We start from the raw sequence: 16,118 nt of genomic DNA, 5'->3' as shown, positions 1-16,118 counted from the left end.
TGTTAAAGTCCTATGGATGATGTTTGTTTTATGAATCACTGGAGCGATAATCAAATCTGTGGATGTGTGAAGTGCTGCGAACAGAATCACACGTGACATTATAAAATGATGAGACAGCAGGAGTAATGACTTTAAAGATAACCTGCTCTGACTCCTAGAATTCCTGACACGTCCAGTGACTACTGAGTAACCCAGAGCTTTATAAAGACAAAGCCTGGATGTGTCCCTTGGTTGTGTACCTTCGAGGCAGTGTAACAGATACGTCTTGACAACATTGTCTCTTGTTTGCCATCAGAACAACACAACCTTACTTACGCCAGAGGATCATTTTTTACAATCATACGGAAATTATGGCTGACATCTGCAGCGTGTCCTTGATGGATTATTAACTAAAATAATCTTTGCTGTCTGCTGGACACATCAGAGCAGAGCAGAAGTAGTCGCACTTACTGTCCTACTATGTCTTAAGCAAGACTCTACTTCTAGGTCGACTGGTTTCATGGCAAACAAAACGGACTGAGAATATTTGAATTCTTCTTTTCTTTGAGGAAGGTTTGGAGGGAAACATTTAACTTGTTTGAATGTTTGAAGTTCATGTGAAAAGTTGACAGGGTCTGAAATGTGCTGATTTGTTTCTCCTGCTCACGCACGGCTGGACTTGGGCACGGAATAGAAATCCTGTTGAAGTTAGGGGCTCTTCTGGAGTTCAGAAAAGGGAGCTCACCATGGTCGGTACAGGTGGTCCAGTGGCCACGTTCTCTGTGTGGGACTATGTGGTGTTTGCAGGAATCATTTTGGTGGCAGCCGGTATTGGGCTTTTCCAGGCCATCCGAGGTCGTAAGGAGACCAGCAGCGCTGAGTTTCTGCTGGGCGGGAGGCAAATGACAGCTGTGCCGGTTGCCATGTCTCTTACTGCCAGCTTCATGTCTGGCATCACAGTCATTGGTACACCTGCTGAGGCCTACCGCTTTGGAACTGCATTCTGGATTTTTGGCATCTCGTATTCCATCATGTCTGCTGTCACAGCTGAGATCTTTGTCCCACTTTTCTACAGACTGGGCATCACCAGTGCTTATGAGGTACTGTCTCAGTCATCTAAACTGCTTCATTCTTTCAATTGTGTAATGCCTTTAACTTATAAGCCATAAACCAACAATGCTTTACTGGTAGAGTAAAAAAAAGAATTTGCAGTAAAACTTAATGTAGCTAATAATTCATCCACAAAAAGAGAAAACATCATGTTTAAAAGGATTATGAGCCTGTACTTTATCCACCTACAAACTTCCTTCTCCTCAATTTTGTCTGATACATCATATAACATGTATATATAAATATAATATTTAGTATTACTGTATGTAAGTTAGTAGTAATATGTTGAAACCAAACCTACTGTGTGGGCTTCCCTTCCATTCATAGTACCTGGAGATGCGCTTCAGTCGACCGATTCGGGTAATTGGAACATCAATGTACATCGTCCAGACGGTAACTAAAATATTTACTTATTATTATTTAAATGAAATTGATGCATGAATAAGGAATGTAACAAACAACCTGCAATTTCCAGTACATGGTAAACATCACCTGTCAATTTAGCCTTTTTGACTTTATGCAACATTGAGTCACAATGTTAATTATTAGTATGAATGTATAAATTCAATCAACTAATGGCTGCATTCTCTCTCAGGCCTTGTACACAGGTTTAGTCATCTATGCTCCAGCTCTGGCACTAAACCAAAGTAAGTCAAAAAACACAGGTAATTTGCTGATACACTATCTATCCAACATCTTTACGATTGTGTTGTCCTAGTGACAGACTTTACTGTATATAGAACTCAGACAGTTGTTATGGAAAGCGCTTGTCTTCTATTGTCTTCTATTAACATACAAATGTACAAACCATAAGGAAGTGTCTTTTAATGACTCTTTAGTAACTGGACTTGATCTGTGGGGAGTGCTGGTGGCTACAGGAGTGGTGTGCATCGTCTACTGCACATTGGTTAGTACATCTACACACAGCCTGTGCTTTTAGTTTTTTTAAATGTTTTTTCAGACTGGCAAGTGTATTATTGGGTTTGCTTAATGAATTGATTAATCAGCTTGTGAGTTGTATTACAGGGCAATAAAACATTTATTGTTTACTGTAAGCTTAGCCATCTTGTAACGTGTGTTGTCCAGGGCGGGCTGAAAGCAGTAATCTGGACGGACGTGCTGCAGATGGTGGTTATGTTGGCGGGTTTTGTGGCTGTTATAGCGAGAGGAGCTGTACTGCAGGGAGGCCTGACAAACATCTTCCAAGATGCACGTGAAGGAGGTCGACTGGAGACGTTTGAGTAAATAAACTAATAAACCCGAATTCAAAATCATGTTTGTTGGTGAAACTTGACCAATTATTGCAGCTCAGACTTTAAAATGTCTGCTACTGCTACCTCATGAATCTCAGGGATGAGTAAGATTTATCCTACCTTGTCAGACATCAATACAAACCGTCACTACTCTGCCTCAGAATCCTTTCACATGTTGACCTGTCATCACAGCTTTGACCCAGATCCTCTGAAGAGACATACTTTCTGGACAATCGTAGTGGGTGGCAGTGTGATGTGGGTGTCCATCTACTCAATCAACCAGTCCCAAGTGCAGCGCTACATCTCCTGCAAAACACTGGGACACGCAAAGATGTGAGCATTCCTGCAAAGACATGCAAACAGGGTATTACTGGCTGCTAGCGTGGCTTCATGCACAGACACGTCTTGTTTCACCTTCCAGGTCTTTGTATGTGAACATGGTTGGCTTGTGGGTGACTGTGAGTCTTGCTATGCTCTCTGGCCTCACTATGTACTCTATCTACAAGAACTGTGACCCACTTACAAACGGTGACATAGGCACCCCTGACCAGGTAACTCCTGCAGCTGGAATTCATTATCTTGCCTATCGCAGTAAGCTTACCTGTGTGACGCTGTTTGCCGACTAGCTGCTGCCCTACCTTGTGATGGATATTTTGGCTGTGTATCCTGGAATCCCTGGCCTGTTTGTGGCAGCTGCATACAGTGGGACCCTCAGGTGAGGCATGAGGCCTGGGAACTCTTTAAAATAATTTTGCAATAAAATCAGCAATATGCCTAAGAAAATAAATGCCTATCTAGTGAGCTTAGTTCCATGTTAGACATGTATTTACACGTCCGGTCAATTTATTCACACATTATACTGTACAAAAGCACCCTCTGTACTGTATGCTGCTGTACTTGAAGGTAGTGTGCTGCACGACTCAAAGCTTACTGTTGCATTTTACAGCACAGTGTCTTCCAGTATAAATGCCCTGGTTGCTGTCACAATGGAAGACTTTATCGTTCCTTTTTGGAAAAACCTCCCACAGAAGCAAATCTCCTGGATGAACATGGGCCTGAGTAAGCTCTGTAAAACTGTTTTGCAAAGAAATGATTTAATTTAATATAATAATTTAAATTTCCTCAAATATATGTAATCAAATTTGATTATAACTTTCAAACTCCTTAGTATCAGTTACCTATACTTCCTTCTCTGAACACGCAGTCACCATTTAGTCGCTACAATACTTCATTCCGCTTTGAAAGTCACTAACTACTGATAGTAATCAAACATATCTTGTTATTCTAAGCAGGTAATTCAACGTGTTACCAGTAACGATGTCCAAGTTATAGCAGGATCATAAACAGATATAATTATATTGAACAAAGATGTGTAATCCGTGCAACCTTTAAGCACAGAACCACTGCACACACAGCAGCTGGCACAAAGAAGGAATCTATCTGGTGGGAATTCTGAGAAAAACCTGCACAGACACGAATGACTCAATTCTGTGGAAGTCTTTTGAAAGGAGAGCATTTAAGAAGCAGCTTTGCTATTCAACCTGGAAAGCTGCAGCGGGAAATTATACAATAACACACATTTAACATAGATCTGACGAAAATCTGGCATCCTATTCGTACATGCATATTTCTTAAACTCTACACATTTAAAAGTTGCATGTATAACATTTCAAAATTAATATCAAATATTTCTTCAAGGTGTTTTCTTTGGTGCCCTGTGTATTGGGATGGCTGGAGTGGCTTCTATGATGGGAAGTGTTTTGCAGGTAAACCAGCAGCTATTTGCTGTTTTACAGCACCACCATGAGCCTAATGTGAAGAACTACATGCCTTTTACCAGTTTTTAATTTCCAGGCAGCTTTGTCTATATTTGGCATGATCAGTGGGCCTCTTCTCGGACTTTATTTGTTGGGTATGCTTTTCCGCACGACAAATTCAGTGGTGAGTATTTGCAGTTAGAACAGCTGCACCCTGTGACGGCACAATCACCTCTTTAAGCAGCAATTTGTAACTGTGATCATATGACTTTGCAGGGAGGACTGGTGGGAATGATCATTGGTCTAGTGTTGACGCTGTGGGTGGGGATTGGAGGGCAGATTTACCCACCGACAGCTGAAAAGACAAATCCTCTCCCTTTGAGTACGGAGGGCTGCATCACCAACCAGACGTTCACAACGACCATCCCAGTTACCTCTCAGCCTGAGTGAGTCCGGCATAAAACTGAGTCTGAAAATAATTCAGCCCATTCTCTGCACTTAGATTATTTGTCATGTGCTGAAGTTCTTCCTTTGTGTGTCAGTGTCAGTGTCAGGCCCCCTTTGGCAGACACCTGGTACTCTTTATCCTATGTCTACTTCTCTCTATTGGGCACACTGACCACAATTGTGTCTGGCCTGCTAGTGAGCATTATCACAGGTGAGACCACATCCCTTGAACTATACATCCAATGCATACGCCTCAGAGATAGAACTGAGTGTTTACTACCATTCGCTCATCTATGAAATGTTAACAGGAAATGCTTGTGTTTCTATTCAGGTGGATGCAAACAAGAGAAACTTAACTCCAATCTGTTTGTGAGGAAGAACGACTTGATCTGCTTCAGCTGCTTCAGCAAACACAAGGTAGGATATTGTCAGATACTGTAACAGGCAACAAAGTAAATATCAAAAAGAACATTTGTTAAAGATTTGTCATATTAATTACTGTTTCTACCACACCACAGGTGGCAGATATCACAGAAAAGGCTGCGACAGACTTTGACATGGGAGTTGATAATGCAGCGTTTACCGAAACCGATGTAATGAGCAAAGTCAGTGAAAAGGTGACCAAACTGTAATACGACCACACCATCATCCCAATGTCTAAAGGTTGGCTGATGGCAAATAGACTTGAACATTTTACCACCTGCCCATTTGGCTAATGACGCATAAAGACCACGCATACAAACTCCAGTTAGGTTTCACACCTAAAGGATGGGCTGGTTAGGAGGACAAAGGACTGGACGCCCTCTGGTGGTGAAATGTTTCAAATCTAAGAAAAAGAAGTCATCATGGCTCCATTTTCTGACAGCCTCACCTGGATGACTGATGATCCTCACTGCTTTATCAAAACACTGTTGCAGCGACAACTTAATGCTTCGTAAGCCATGATTACTTTGCTGCTAGATTCACATGTATTTAATTCACGTCTGACATTATCATCTCTATTAAGTGTGTATTTAGGTTGGATGTTATGTGTTAATTATGTAGATTTTACAACAAGAAACTGCTTGATTATTAGCTGCCTTTCAAAGACCTGTAAAAGCAGGTCGTTACCCAAGTGAAGTACCTAAACAGAAGAGAAACACAAAGTACAACTGTTGCCCTTCTGATGTTTTCTTTCATTTTTCTGTTGTTAGTGGTTTAGTGTTTTTGTACAGAGTTTTAAGCCACTTGTGGCAAATTTGTTATTCGTTATTCGTATGTTGGGCTATAAAAATAAAATTACACATGACTTAGTTTAACTAAACCAAAAAATGCAAGGTGCTGTATTTTTGAGTAGATGGAAAACCATTATTATTTTATGAGTATTATATAAATGTTTTGCACTCACTGATTCTCCATATAGAACAAGAAAATTTTCCCTGTTCATATGCTGGTGACCTACTTGAATATTGCTGTTGCTTATATGATTTCAAGGTGTATTCGGATTTTAGTTCTGTGCTGTCTATGAACTCTCTGTGACTGTGATAAATACTGTACACAGTTAAATCAAGTTGACTAAAACACACATACACAAACAGCAAGCGAGAAACGAGTGGAGAGTGGGAAACTGAGCTTTGACCTGTGTTGAAAGCATGCCCTTTGTCTCCTTGGTAGCACACAATAGAGGAAGTTTACAAAGCACAGCCCCGCCCACTTTTACCTGTCACCACGCAAGCAAATCAAGCCTGTGTGTGGCTTTCAGGTAGGAAGTAGAGGCAAACTCACTGCCAAGGAAAGGAACGAAGCTACGTGTTTCTGCCAAATTCTCAAAACAAGGTGAGTTGGGTTTGTTATGGGGTTTGTGTGACTTGTGTGCTTTTTGATGAAGTTGGTACATACAATGGCAAGTTTTAAAAATAACATGGAGAAAGATACCTATTACGGTGTTCACCTAACCAAGACGGAATACGTAGGCTATTGAGTAACTGTGTAAACAATCATATCCTGTTAATATGCTGTAACTTATGATATGAAATTATTACACCAAGCTTGATTTACTTAATATTATATATATATTTATACTTAATATATATATTTACATTGTTCTTTCGCTGATATTTTGTTTTCAGGGTCACACATAATGGCAACAGAAAATAATGTCTTTGCCACGCTGGCTTGTTGCCTTGTGGCTGTTTCTTTTGCTATGGCACAATCTAACATGACAAATTGGACTGTGTTGGCTTCCACCACCCCTGGCTCAAACACGACTGCCTTTGTAACTTCACCTAACACCACAGAAAATGGAGCGGCTGCTTCAAAGGCGACGGAGAACACAACTCCATTCACCAGCACATCTAACAACAATACAACATTTACTGAAACCACAAGTCACACCCAGACGACTGGGTCAACAACCGATTCGACTCCTCTAATAAATACTACCTCACTGACGACAGCACCTGGCAACAACACAACAGCATTTACAGCACCTACAAACCAGACCACAACAGGTGACACAAGTACACCTGCTACTACAGTACTTACAACTGTATATTCATCTAACACTGCCAACACAACCTCGGAATCAGAGGCAGAAACGACACAAGGTAAGCTTTAAGTTGGTGTGTTCTTATCTAGGCTGGCTCATTAATGTTTTCATCTACATGCCACCAATTACAGAAACGACTTTGTCTTTTCTTTTTTCTTTAGCTGTGGGACTAAATGAATCAGAGAAGAGCATGACTATTGTCTTCAGTGTTTTTCTAGGACTCTTTGGCTTTGGATTGGTTGTCTTGATTTTTACCAGATGCAGGCATAAATTCCAATATATGCACCAACCTCTTAACAACACTAGTGACGCAGGTACAAAGTCCCAGTTGATTCTTCCACCAATAAACACTGTTTTGGTAATTATTAAAATTTAAACATGCCAATTTAATTTTCAACAGATGCATTTGTGGCGGACGATGACACACTTGTCATTTCTGGAGGACTTTATGATGGACATGCAAACTATGACAATGCACCAACAGCCCCTACAGATGAATCGCAATTTCGTCTTGAGTTCCTTCACTAAACTGTGTTCCCACAGTTTGCTACCTTTAATACTAAACTTAATAATAGTTTCGTGATTTAAAAAAGCAAAAGAAAATTGACGGGTTGGACATTCAACAAAGATGATGCTGACTGAGCAGAACCTTTAATAACAGAAAAAGAACTCCAGAACTCCAGAGCACATAAGAATAAGTGCAGAACAGAAATAATGACACTGTATAAACAATAGAGAAAATAAAGAATTCAATTGAACAGCGAAAATGGTAAGAACTCCTAAACTGGAACCGGAAGAGTAAGAATACATTTTTTAATATTAATACAGATCGCTTACGCAAATACTTTCTCATTGCTCTTCTTTTTCTTGTCACAGCCTGTAACAGCAATCCAACCAGCATCTCTCATTCTTTTCATTGCAGCTAGCTTCAGTGAATTACCTGGTGATTTGTGAGTGACAGGACTCTGAATCTGAAATATATTGACCCAGTTTTTACTGATACTGTATGCCTGAGATTGTTTCAGTTATGCTCATGCAAAAACTATGTTCATTGCAAGTGGCATTTCACCACTACAGTCAAGTTACCTTTTTACGGGTGCTGGCTTTGCAGTGGGGAGCAGAAAGAACAGATGTGGGTGTATTTGCTAAGGTCTGTCAAAAAGAAAAAGGCCAAATCCGTCATGTCCAAATGACATAAACATAAATAAACCATCATCCCATAAAACACTACTTACCAAGAGATCATTCCGATTAGGGCTGTCAGATGCGGGGTCAATCTCAATGGCTGCCTTACCCCAATATGTTGCTTTTTCACCAGAAGGTGGTGTCCTTATTCTGTAGGACTACAGGGACATTTAAAAGGTAAATTTAAGGTCAGTAGATAAGGACATTTGATTTATTTGGTGATATTGTCAGAATTATACTATTTCTTACTTTGATTTTTGATGAGCTGCCAACAGTCTTTGTGACACTTCTTGAATTTGGCACCTCTTCAGTGTAAATGTCCTTCAATGCAAATGAATGTTAATCAACATGCTTATAAAGATGCCGTAAACAAGGACACATATTATATAGGTGTCGCTGTAATCATATCTGGCATGAAATGTAATTATGAAGACACTGTTTTCTACCTTTGTCTTTGGTGATGTTCCACATAATGTTCTGAGGGATTCAGTTTCAGATTCCTTAACCACAGAACACATAAAACTAAAGGTCAGTCTGACTGAAATAACTAAGTTCTAATGTTTGATTCAGTCTTAATAATAAATTATACAAATAAGTCAAAACCACTCACTGTTGTTTTCACTAACACACCCCCATCGTCCTTGTACAGAGCTTTTCTGGCCTTAGAGAAATCAAACACATCAAATGTTGGTCTCTTTGAAGAGCTCTCTTTTGGAGTTCCTGAACATCTTCCTTGTTTATAGTTCCAAACATGTGACTGTAATTTAAAAAACAAATGACTGGTTAAGTAATACACCACGTCACCAGTAGCGTTACTGTGGTTTGCTAATTCACATGTTGTACCTGCTTGTCCACTGCCTCAGACAGCTGACTCATCCCTTTCTTTGATGACACTTCTGTTTTCAAATCTGTCATCTCCTTTTGTAGTTTTTCCTAACAGCATGTCTTGTCTTAATGTCTTGTATCTCAGCACATCTTATTTTAGAAACAAGTATATATTTGTAGCAAACTTGAAAATACCTTCTCTCTTGTTTCTTTCTTCAGCTGTTTTTTCAGTTGATCATTTTCTGTCTTGTGCTTCAAGAGGTCTAACTCCTAATTTAAAGGATTTCATTTAGTAAGTAATACAACCACCATTATTATGTGCTGGCTTATTTATTCTTCATACCAATGATTTTTTGTGGGCAACAGCCTCAGCCTCTTTCTTCTTATTTTCTTGAAGCTCAGCTTCATTTTCTTCAACCATACGGTCATATTGGCTCTAGTAATGAAAATCAGGTTTGTTCCACTGCAACATTTACCTAAATCAACTGTACTATACATGATTGTTGCGGTTTATTTGCTGAACCCATGAATTTCCACAGTCCTACAACGAGCCTTTAAAACTAATAGGTAGATTTATGATATGTTATACCTTACCTTATGTTTTTCCATCAGTGCAACCATGTCTGATATCTTCTGTTGACACTTGAGTTCTGCATCTTCTTTGTTCTTCATGGCCTCAGCGGCTGTTAATCTAAGTTCCTGTAGCTATAATTAAATATGTTTTTATTATGTTGTACTTAGAAGAGCTTTAAATTAAGAAAATAACTTTATAAAATATAACTAACCTCATTTTCAAGCTTTGCTACAAAGGCTGATTTGGCTTCAAGATCTTTAAGCAAATTTTGATTGTCTTCCTCGTTCAGTCTTTTAAGGTTCTGGGACTCTTCGTGAAGGCTGCTGATCTAAAGACGAAAACAAGCACCAGCATTACACTGGCTTATAGTTTTAACATGATTCTATTTATTTTAATATATATTATTAATTGTATGAGGAAAAAAACATCCCATACCACACTTTCGAGTTGACTGGATTTTGCAACCTCCCTGGCTATTTGCTTCTTAAACAGTTTACTCTAAAAGTATAAAGTGACATGTTAGCTAAATAAACCTTAAGTATTCATTATCTAAAGGTTTAGAATTATCACAAACCTCTTTTTGGTATTCCTCCTTGGCTTTAAGCCTCGCTTCAATTTTTTTCCTAAAGCTACAAAGCTAAAAAAAAAACAACATTTTCTGTTCCAAAGAATGATCCAACAATACTTGTTACATTATATTTAATTACCTTTGTCTCCACTGCTTTAATCTGCTTTTCTTTCTCTGTAACTTTCTTCTGCAAATGTTCACACTATTAACAAAGAACAAAGAACCATTCATCTGTTTTCAAATTAGGCAGGTTCCTGTTTTTGTTTTTAATGATAACTTTTGTAGTTTACTCTCTTACATTTTCTTCAAATTTCTTCTGTAGGGTCTCAGCTTTTTGCCATTTCCTCTCGATTTTGTCTTTAATGGAGTTCAATTCCCCACTGTTTATTAAATTATAGAAATTTAAATAATGTAATGTGCAGCATAAGAAATATCTTCAGGTCTCCAAAATGTAAACTCACTGTAAAGACTGATTTTCTTCTTCAAGTCTATGATTTTCTTTCGTGAGTCTTACCACTCTCTCTTCGCTCACCTGATGAATCAAAGCAACTTCTGTCACTCATGACACCAACTGACAAGCAACAGAAACAGCTACTGAACACAGTGTAGATCCTATCACATTATTGAAAAATTCAAACCTTTATCTTTGTCTCAGTATCTTTCAGGAAAGAGGATCGACCCTCAAACTGCTGTTCAATGGCCATCTTCTCAGACTGAAGCTCATTAAATTTGGATAATAACTCATCGTGTTTTACACTAAAACAAGAATGTTAAGATTGTAACTTTTACATGCACATTTTACACAGCTATATTTTGGAAAGGCTTGCTATCAAGTGCTTACTTAAGCAGTATGATATCATTTCTCAGCAGCTCTATCTGATAGACGTGCTCCTTGTTTTTCCTAGTTTCAAACAACAATTTTGCCTCTAGCTCCTGCACTTTGATCTGAGGATTTAATACAAAAAATTACATAGTAAAACAGAGTTCTGTATACAATATTAACAGTAAACACATGCCGAGTTTGCATTACATTTAAAAATAGACTGTCTAAAAATATTACCCCACTAGTGATTACATTACAAAAATCAGTTTAAAAACCTCATTCACAGTAGAATTTTCCTTTGAATCCTCATGTGCCTTTTCAGCAGTGTCACAAGCTTTTTTCAGGTGATCGTTTTCAGCAAAAGCCCTCTCTGCTTCATTCTGTAAGATAGAAGTCTTTAAAGGGAATACACCTCTTGACCAGCTACTGCATATAAAACTATCAAACATTCTTTTCTTCCTAAAATTTGTATCACCTTAAATCTCTTGGCTTCTTCATTTTTCTTTGAAAGCTCAACTGTCAGTTCGGCCACTCTGATATTAGTAATGTCAAGCTCACACTTCATTGATTCAAAGGACTTAGATCGCTTGTCCTTAGAACAACACAATATGAAATTAATAACTTCAAGACATTTTGTTGTCAGACAGACAAACAGATATAGATAAGTGTTTAGTAAACACACTTTACCAGATTACTTTCAAGGATTATGATCTGCTCGTCTTTCTTTAAACTCTGCTCCATGAGCTCTCCTGTTAAATAAAAGGTTAATCTTCTTTAGCAATAACCAGAAATATAAGCAAAAACACTCTGTGATTCTTACCTAGCAGGGTCTGTGTTTTTTCCATGTCATTGGTGTTTGCTGTAAGTTCATCCTCAAGTTCTTTGACTCTGGACAATGAGTCACAATAGGAACATAACCATATAAATAATAGTGGCATCAGGTCTGGAAATACTTTGATTTATTAGGAGTGAATTATACCTCTGTATCTTTAAAAATAGTGAACTCTGCAGCTCCTCAATGGTTGCCCTAATCTGCTCCAGTTTCTCTGCTTGCTGACTGTTAACTTTGATTAGTTCTTGCAAGCTTACATCTTTAGTTTGGATGATCTTAGTATATTCTTTTGTACTTTGTTCCTGGGCTGCAGTAATGGCTTCCAGAGATTCCTTTGAGAGAAAAACTATATTTCAGTCAAAGAAGAAAAACACAACAAAGACAACTTTTACTGGGAACAAGTAAAGCAGGCTCACCTTACTTTCGTTACAGCGCTGCTCAGCAGTTTTCAGTTTCTGACAAAGGGATTCCATTTGTGTTTTTGAGCTTCTGAGAAGTTCACACTGTTGATCTGTAAAGGCAGTAAATGTAACATTGATAGTATTCTCAAAATGGTAAAGTCTACTTTTCTACGTTTCTGCTCTGAAACTCACTTGAGTTGACTGTTTAAAATAGGACCAATTGTTGTTTGATGAGAACATATATCATACAGCAATTGAAGTTTATTAAGACACTGCATATAATAGAAATAAGACATACTGTAAGACACATTGTATTATGCATAGTTTAAGTATTCGTTTGCTCATCTTTAAGTCAACCCTGTGATGAAATATGGGACAGCAGAAAACCTGTAACCCATCATAGTGGTCACACTATTTACTGATTGATTATGTTCAGCAAAGAAACGATAATTGACAGCTTTACAAGCCACTTTCAATAGCTCACTTTTGGCAAAGTCATCTGTCCTTCATCCTGTCTCACTCTACTATTTGAAAACCTACATTATATCAGTTGATATTATGCCAAAATTAAAAAAAAAAAAAAAAATTACAGATCAGTCTAAATATACACAGCCACATGATCTTACTTGTTGTCTCCTGAAGCTGTTGGCAATGCTTTTGGGATTCATGTAGCTCTAACAGAGCTTGTTCTAGTTCGTCTCCCTTTTCCTTGAGTGTTGCTTGAAGCCCTGCAACCTGTGAATGCCGTTTCAATCGCTAACAGTTACAGTAAACTAGGTTTCCAAATTCATTAAACATACATTTTTTTTACTAACCTCCTCTTTTTTCATCTTACATTCGTGGTATTTCAGTTTTAGTTCTTCCAAACAAAGCAAGCTCTCTTTAGCTAAAAAGAATAAATACACAGTAAATTTATCAATTTTCTTGCCGTTTTTTACTGCCTTCATTTGTCAAAGGAGGACAAATTATATTCTTGAGGACTGCTACTACTAAAGGACCAGAAATGTTTGTTCCTGCCTTAGGTCACTAAAGGTGGATTTTATAATTAACCTTATTTCAGACAGATAAAGACTAGTTACAGTAGTAACTGTAATAAAAGGTAGTACAGTCACACACAACGAAACAGAATTTACCCTTCTGCAGCTCTTCTTGATCAGCTTCTGTCTGAATTTGAAGGCTTTCAAATGCTGCAGTTAGTTTCTATAAGGAAAAAGTTGATAAGCAAATGTTAGGTCCTATATGTTTATGTCAGTTCCTGTCCAAGTCATGTTATGATTTACCTGAATACTCTCGCTGTTTTCTATGAATAGATGATGAGTTTCTTCTCTTTCAGATTCAACTAAAATTTTTAAATGTTTGTTATAAATTATGCAGCAGTGTGAGGTCACATTACAATGACAAGCACCCAAGCACAAATTACTTACACAAATTCATTTTCTCAGCTGACCTCTCAAAAGTATCTTTGAGTAAATTACACAAGTTCCTGGTTGCACTATTTCTGCAAATCAAAAATGAAATAAGTAATAAACCATTTTAACATAACGTTAATACTATTAATAAAATTAATGTGTATCAGTGTATTTCCGTTTTAATAACATACTTGTTCCTTAAATCCTCATTTTCAGCAATCTGTTCCTCCAATTTTATGCTGAGACTTTCATTTCCAAACTATGAGACAGAACAAGTTTCTAGAGTATTATGCTTCTATTATGATTATTTCTCATACATATTATACTACATACGGTATTATATGCATGCAGTTGGACAAATACACATGCACACAGGCACACACCTGCAATTCTTGAATGGCAAGGCGTTGAGTTTCAATTATTCTTTTGTTTTCTTGAAGTAGCCTTTCCTTTTGCACAGTATCCGAGTCAACTTTGAATTTCCAACACTTAATTTTCTCTACTTCATCAAACAGCTTTGAATAAAGCTGTCCAGGACGGCAATAATCCTGGGAATTAGACACAATAAATAGAAATATTTAGTGACTTAAAGGTCAAATTTATTCTATTTATGCTTCATATGGTTTGTAAAATGAAAATAATACCTCGTCCTTTTTCATTGGTGACACTGCTTTCATCTTGGGAAAGTCTTTAGAGGACACAAAATTGTCAAAGTGCATAAACTTTACTGTTGATATACGGGACATTAGAAAATGCAATCAGCGTTGTTTAATACAAATACCTTGTCGGGGAGGTTTAGGTAGCGCAGGCAAACTAGTGCTGGAGAAAGTCACGTTTGGTTCTTTGTCATAACATTTACTATAATCCTGGCGAACAAAACCAATTATACTTAGACATCAAATACATTAATGATTACTGCTATTGCTGGTAAAGGCTTGGCTAATTATTGTGCTAAATGACAGTGCTGAGCCAGGATTTGGTGTTTTTTTCCAGTTTGTCTTTATTATATGTTTACCTACAGCACGGGGTAATTTGACTCGTTTGCAAAGTATTTATGTGATTAATGGTTACCTGAGGTTTATCAGCAGATATCTGGCCACTGTTCACCCTGGGAGGCACATATAATTTGAAGTTAAACCCTCGGTTTTTCTCCATTCTGAAATAAGAACATAAAGCCAAGTGTGAGGTACAGCAGTGGTGGAAGTGGTGGAGTTACTAACAGTAAATCATCTTCATTTATTAAAAAGTCAAAGTCAGTCAGTCAGCAGTAACAAAAACTACAACACTGACACACAAATAAACTAAATCTCCAGCTGGACCACGCTCGTGGCCCCTCAACTCCTGCCAACAGCCTACAGTTATAATATTTAATACACCATGTGTTCATCATATGTAGTTTTTATTTATTTCTACATAGACTTTTAAAACTTAGTTTTGCTTTACTCTATCTCTGCCTCCTTTTCTAGGTATTGCCCCTGGCACATTCATATCATACCACATTCCTGCTAGCTGTCTGGCTTTATCAATATTATCATTATCAGGCGCAAGATTATCATGCAGCAACAGTATTAGGAGCGTCAGGTTTTGACAATAAACACTATATATAATAATAATTAAAATGATAATATTAATTATTATGATTTTAGATCAGAAATTAAACAGTAACAAGATATGTAATGCTTATGGTTAGATAGTTGCGGTGTCAGTGGAAATAACGGCTTCTCAGAAACCTAAACTGTGATCAATTTTTAAGAATGTCAGGCTGAAGTAACGCTACGGTGAAAAGAAAGTCCCTAAAATGACATCAACTCCTTCCTCACCTGAGTAAACGCGTTTTGAAACAACCGCTGCAGTACAATTAAGCAACAGCTTGGCAGAACTGTAGATGCTAGCTAACCGTTAGCTACGTTTACCAGGGGGGAAACATAATTTGTTTAATTTGGCTAACTTTTACAACATCGCACTTGGTTTCTCTTCTCCTACAGTAGAAGCTCTTCACGTCGGCATTGCGTTACCACGACCGTCGCCGAGCACTTCTACTTCCACTTACCTCGCAGGGACTCACTCGCAGTTAGCATTCACACACACAGCAGCTACTGCGAGAAACGCCGGAATCACAGCTGTAGCAGAGTTTTTAGCTAACAATAGTTCAATACTTACCTCTAATTAGCAATGTTATTATTTGTGTTAATATGTATTGTAAAATTGGTTAAAATTGTACAACCATCACAGTGTCCTTCACCTGACGATTAAACGGGCACGAGCAAGACGGCCGTTACCGGGTGACGTCAGTGTAACGGTCATACGTTCTAATAAAATGATAAAGTGCTCATGCTTTATATCAGAAGCAGAGTCATAGAATTAAAAGATTCAACACCGTGGAGACGATTAACTAATAATAAGTGAATAAAATCCACATACATACGAA

At 37.9% G+C, this 16,118-nt stretch overlaps 2 protein-coding genes and 1 long non-coding RNA gene across 9 annotated transcripts; 2 read left to right on the top strand and 1 right to left on the bottom strand.

The window, feature by feature from the left end:
* The first annotated feature begins 6 nt into the window (after window positions 1-6).
* On the top strand, window positions 7-5,967 carry slc5a8l (solute carrier family 5 member 8, like). Its single transcript, XM_029149767.3, has 15 exons — window positions 7-1,079; window positions 1,417-1,482; window positions 1,685-1,736; window positions 1,929-1,996; window positions 2,176-2,330; window positions 2,535-2,675; window positions 2,764-2,893; window positions 2,969-3,057; window positions 3,289-3,401; window positions 4,041-4,108; window positions 4,197-4,283; window positions 4,376-4,545; window positions 4,642-4,757; window positions 4,878-4,963; window positions 5,065-5,967. Exons 1-15 carry the CDS (start codon window positions 726-728, stop codon window positions 5,176-5,178), a joined length of 1,809 nt encoding a protein of 602 aa, XP_029005600.1. The 5' UTR covers window positions 7-725; the 3' UTR covers window positions 5,179-5,967.
* On the bottom strand, window positions 2,951-16,014 carry sycp1 (synaptonemal complex protein 1). 7 transcript variants are annotated; one of them, XM_041070767.2, is made up of 35 exons: window positions 15,933-16,014; window positions 14,762-14,846; window positions 14,472-14,556; window positions 14,335-14,378; window positions 14,074-14,238; window positions 13,882-13,949; window positions 13,706-13,779; window positions 13,562-13,620; window positions 13,415-13,481; window positions 13,097-13,167; window positions 12,908-13,016; window positions 12,297-12,391; window positions 12,028-12,212; window positions 11,869-11,936; window positions 11,736-11,797; window positions 11,524-11,640; window positions 11,324-11,443; window positions 11,067-11,170; window positions 10,864-10,981; window positions 10,687-10,757; window positions 10,524-10,605; window positions 10,365-10,427; window positions 10,232-10,294; window positions 10,093-10,155; window positions 9,869-9,985; window positions 9,678-9,788; window positions 9,427-9,519; window positions 9,279-9,353; window positions 9,102-9,191; window positions 8,869-9,015; window positions 8,705-8,758; window positions 8,508-8,579; window positions 8,309-8,416; window positions 8,160-8,225; window positions 2,951-3,080 (listed from the first exon to the last, which is right to left on the bottom strand). In XM_041070767.2, the coding sequence occupies exons 1-35, from the start codon at window positions 15,992-15,994 to the stop codon at window positions 3,054-3,056; spliced, it is 3,060 nt and encodes a 1,019-aa protein (XP_040926701.1). In that variant the 5' UTR covers window positions 15,995-16,014; the 3' UTR covers window positions 2,951-3,053. The 7 variants fall into 7 exon arrangements, with proteins under 7 accessions (XP_040926701.1, XP_029005595.1, XP_029005594.1 ...); XM_029149762.3 differs by lacking the exon at window positions 2,951-3,080 and adding an exon at window positions 7,706-8,044 and having other exon boundaries at window positions 11,333-11,443; window positions 15,933-16,011; XM_029149761.3 differs by lacking the exon at window positions 2,951-3,080 and adding an exon at window positions 7,706-8,044 and having other exon boundaries at window positions 15,933-16,010.
* Window positions 6,252-7,840, top strand: LOC114855052 (uncharacterized). The gene is made up of 4 exons (XR_003785858.2): window positions 6,252-6,361; window positions 6,655-7,131; window positions 7,235-7,387; window positions 7,474-7,840. It is a non-coding gene; the product is annotated as an uncharacterized LOC114855052 (long non-coding RNA).
* Window positions 16,015-16,118: the final 104 nt, after the last annotated feature.

The sequence above is a fragment of the Betta splendens genome, chromosome 5 (assembly GCF_900634795.4).
Source record: "Betta splendens chromosome 5, fBetSpl5.4, whole genome shotgun sequence".
Taxonomy (NCBI): domain Eukaryota; kingdom Metazoa; phylum Chordata; class Actinopteri; order Anabantiformes; family Osphronemidae; genus Betta; species Betta splendens.
This window is presented reverse-complemented; position numbering and strand designations above follow the sequence as displayed.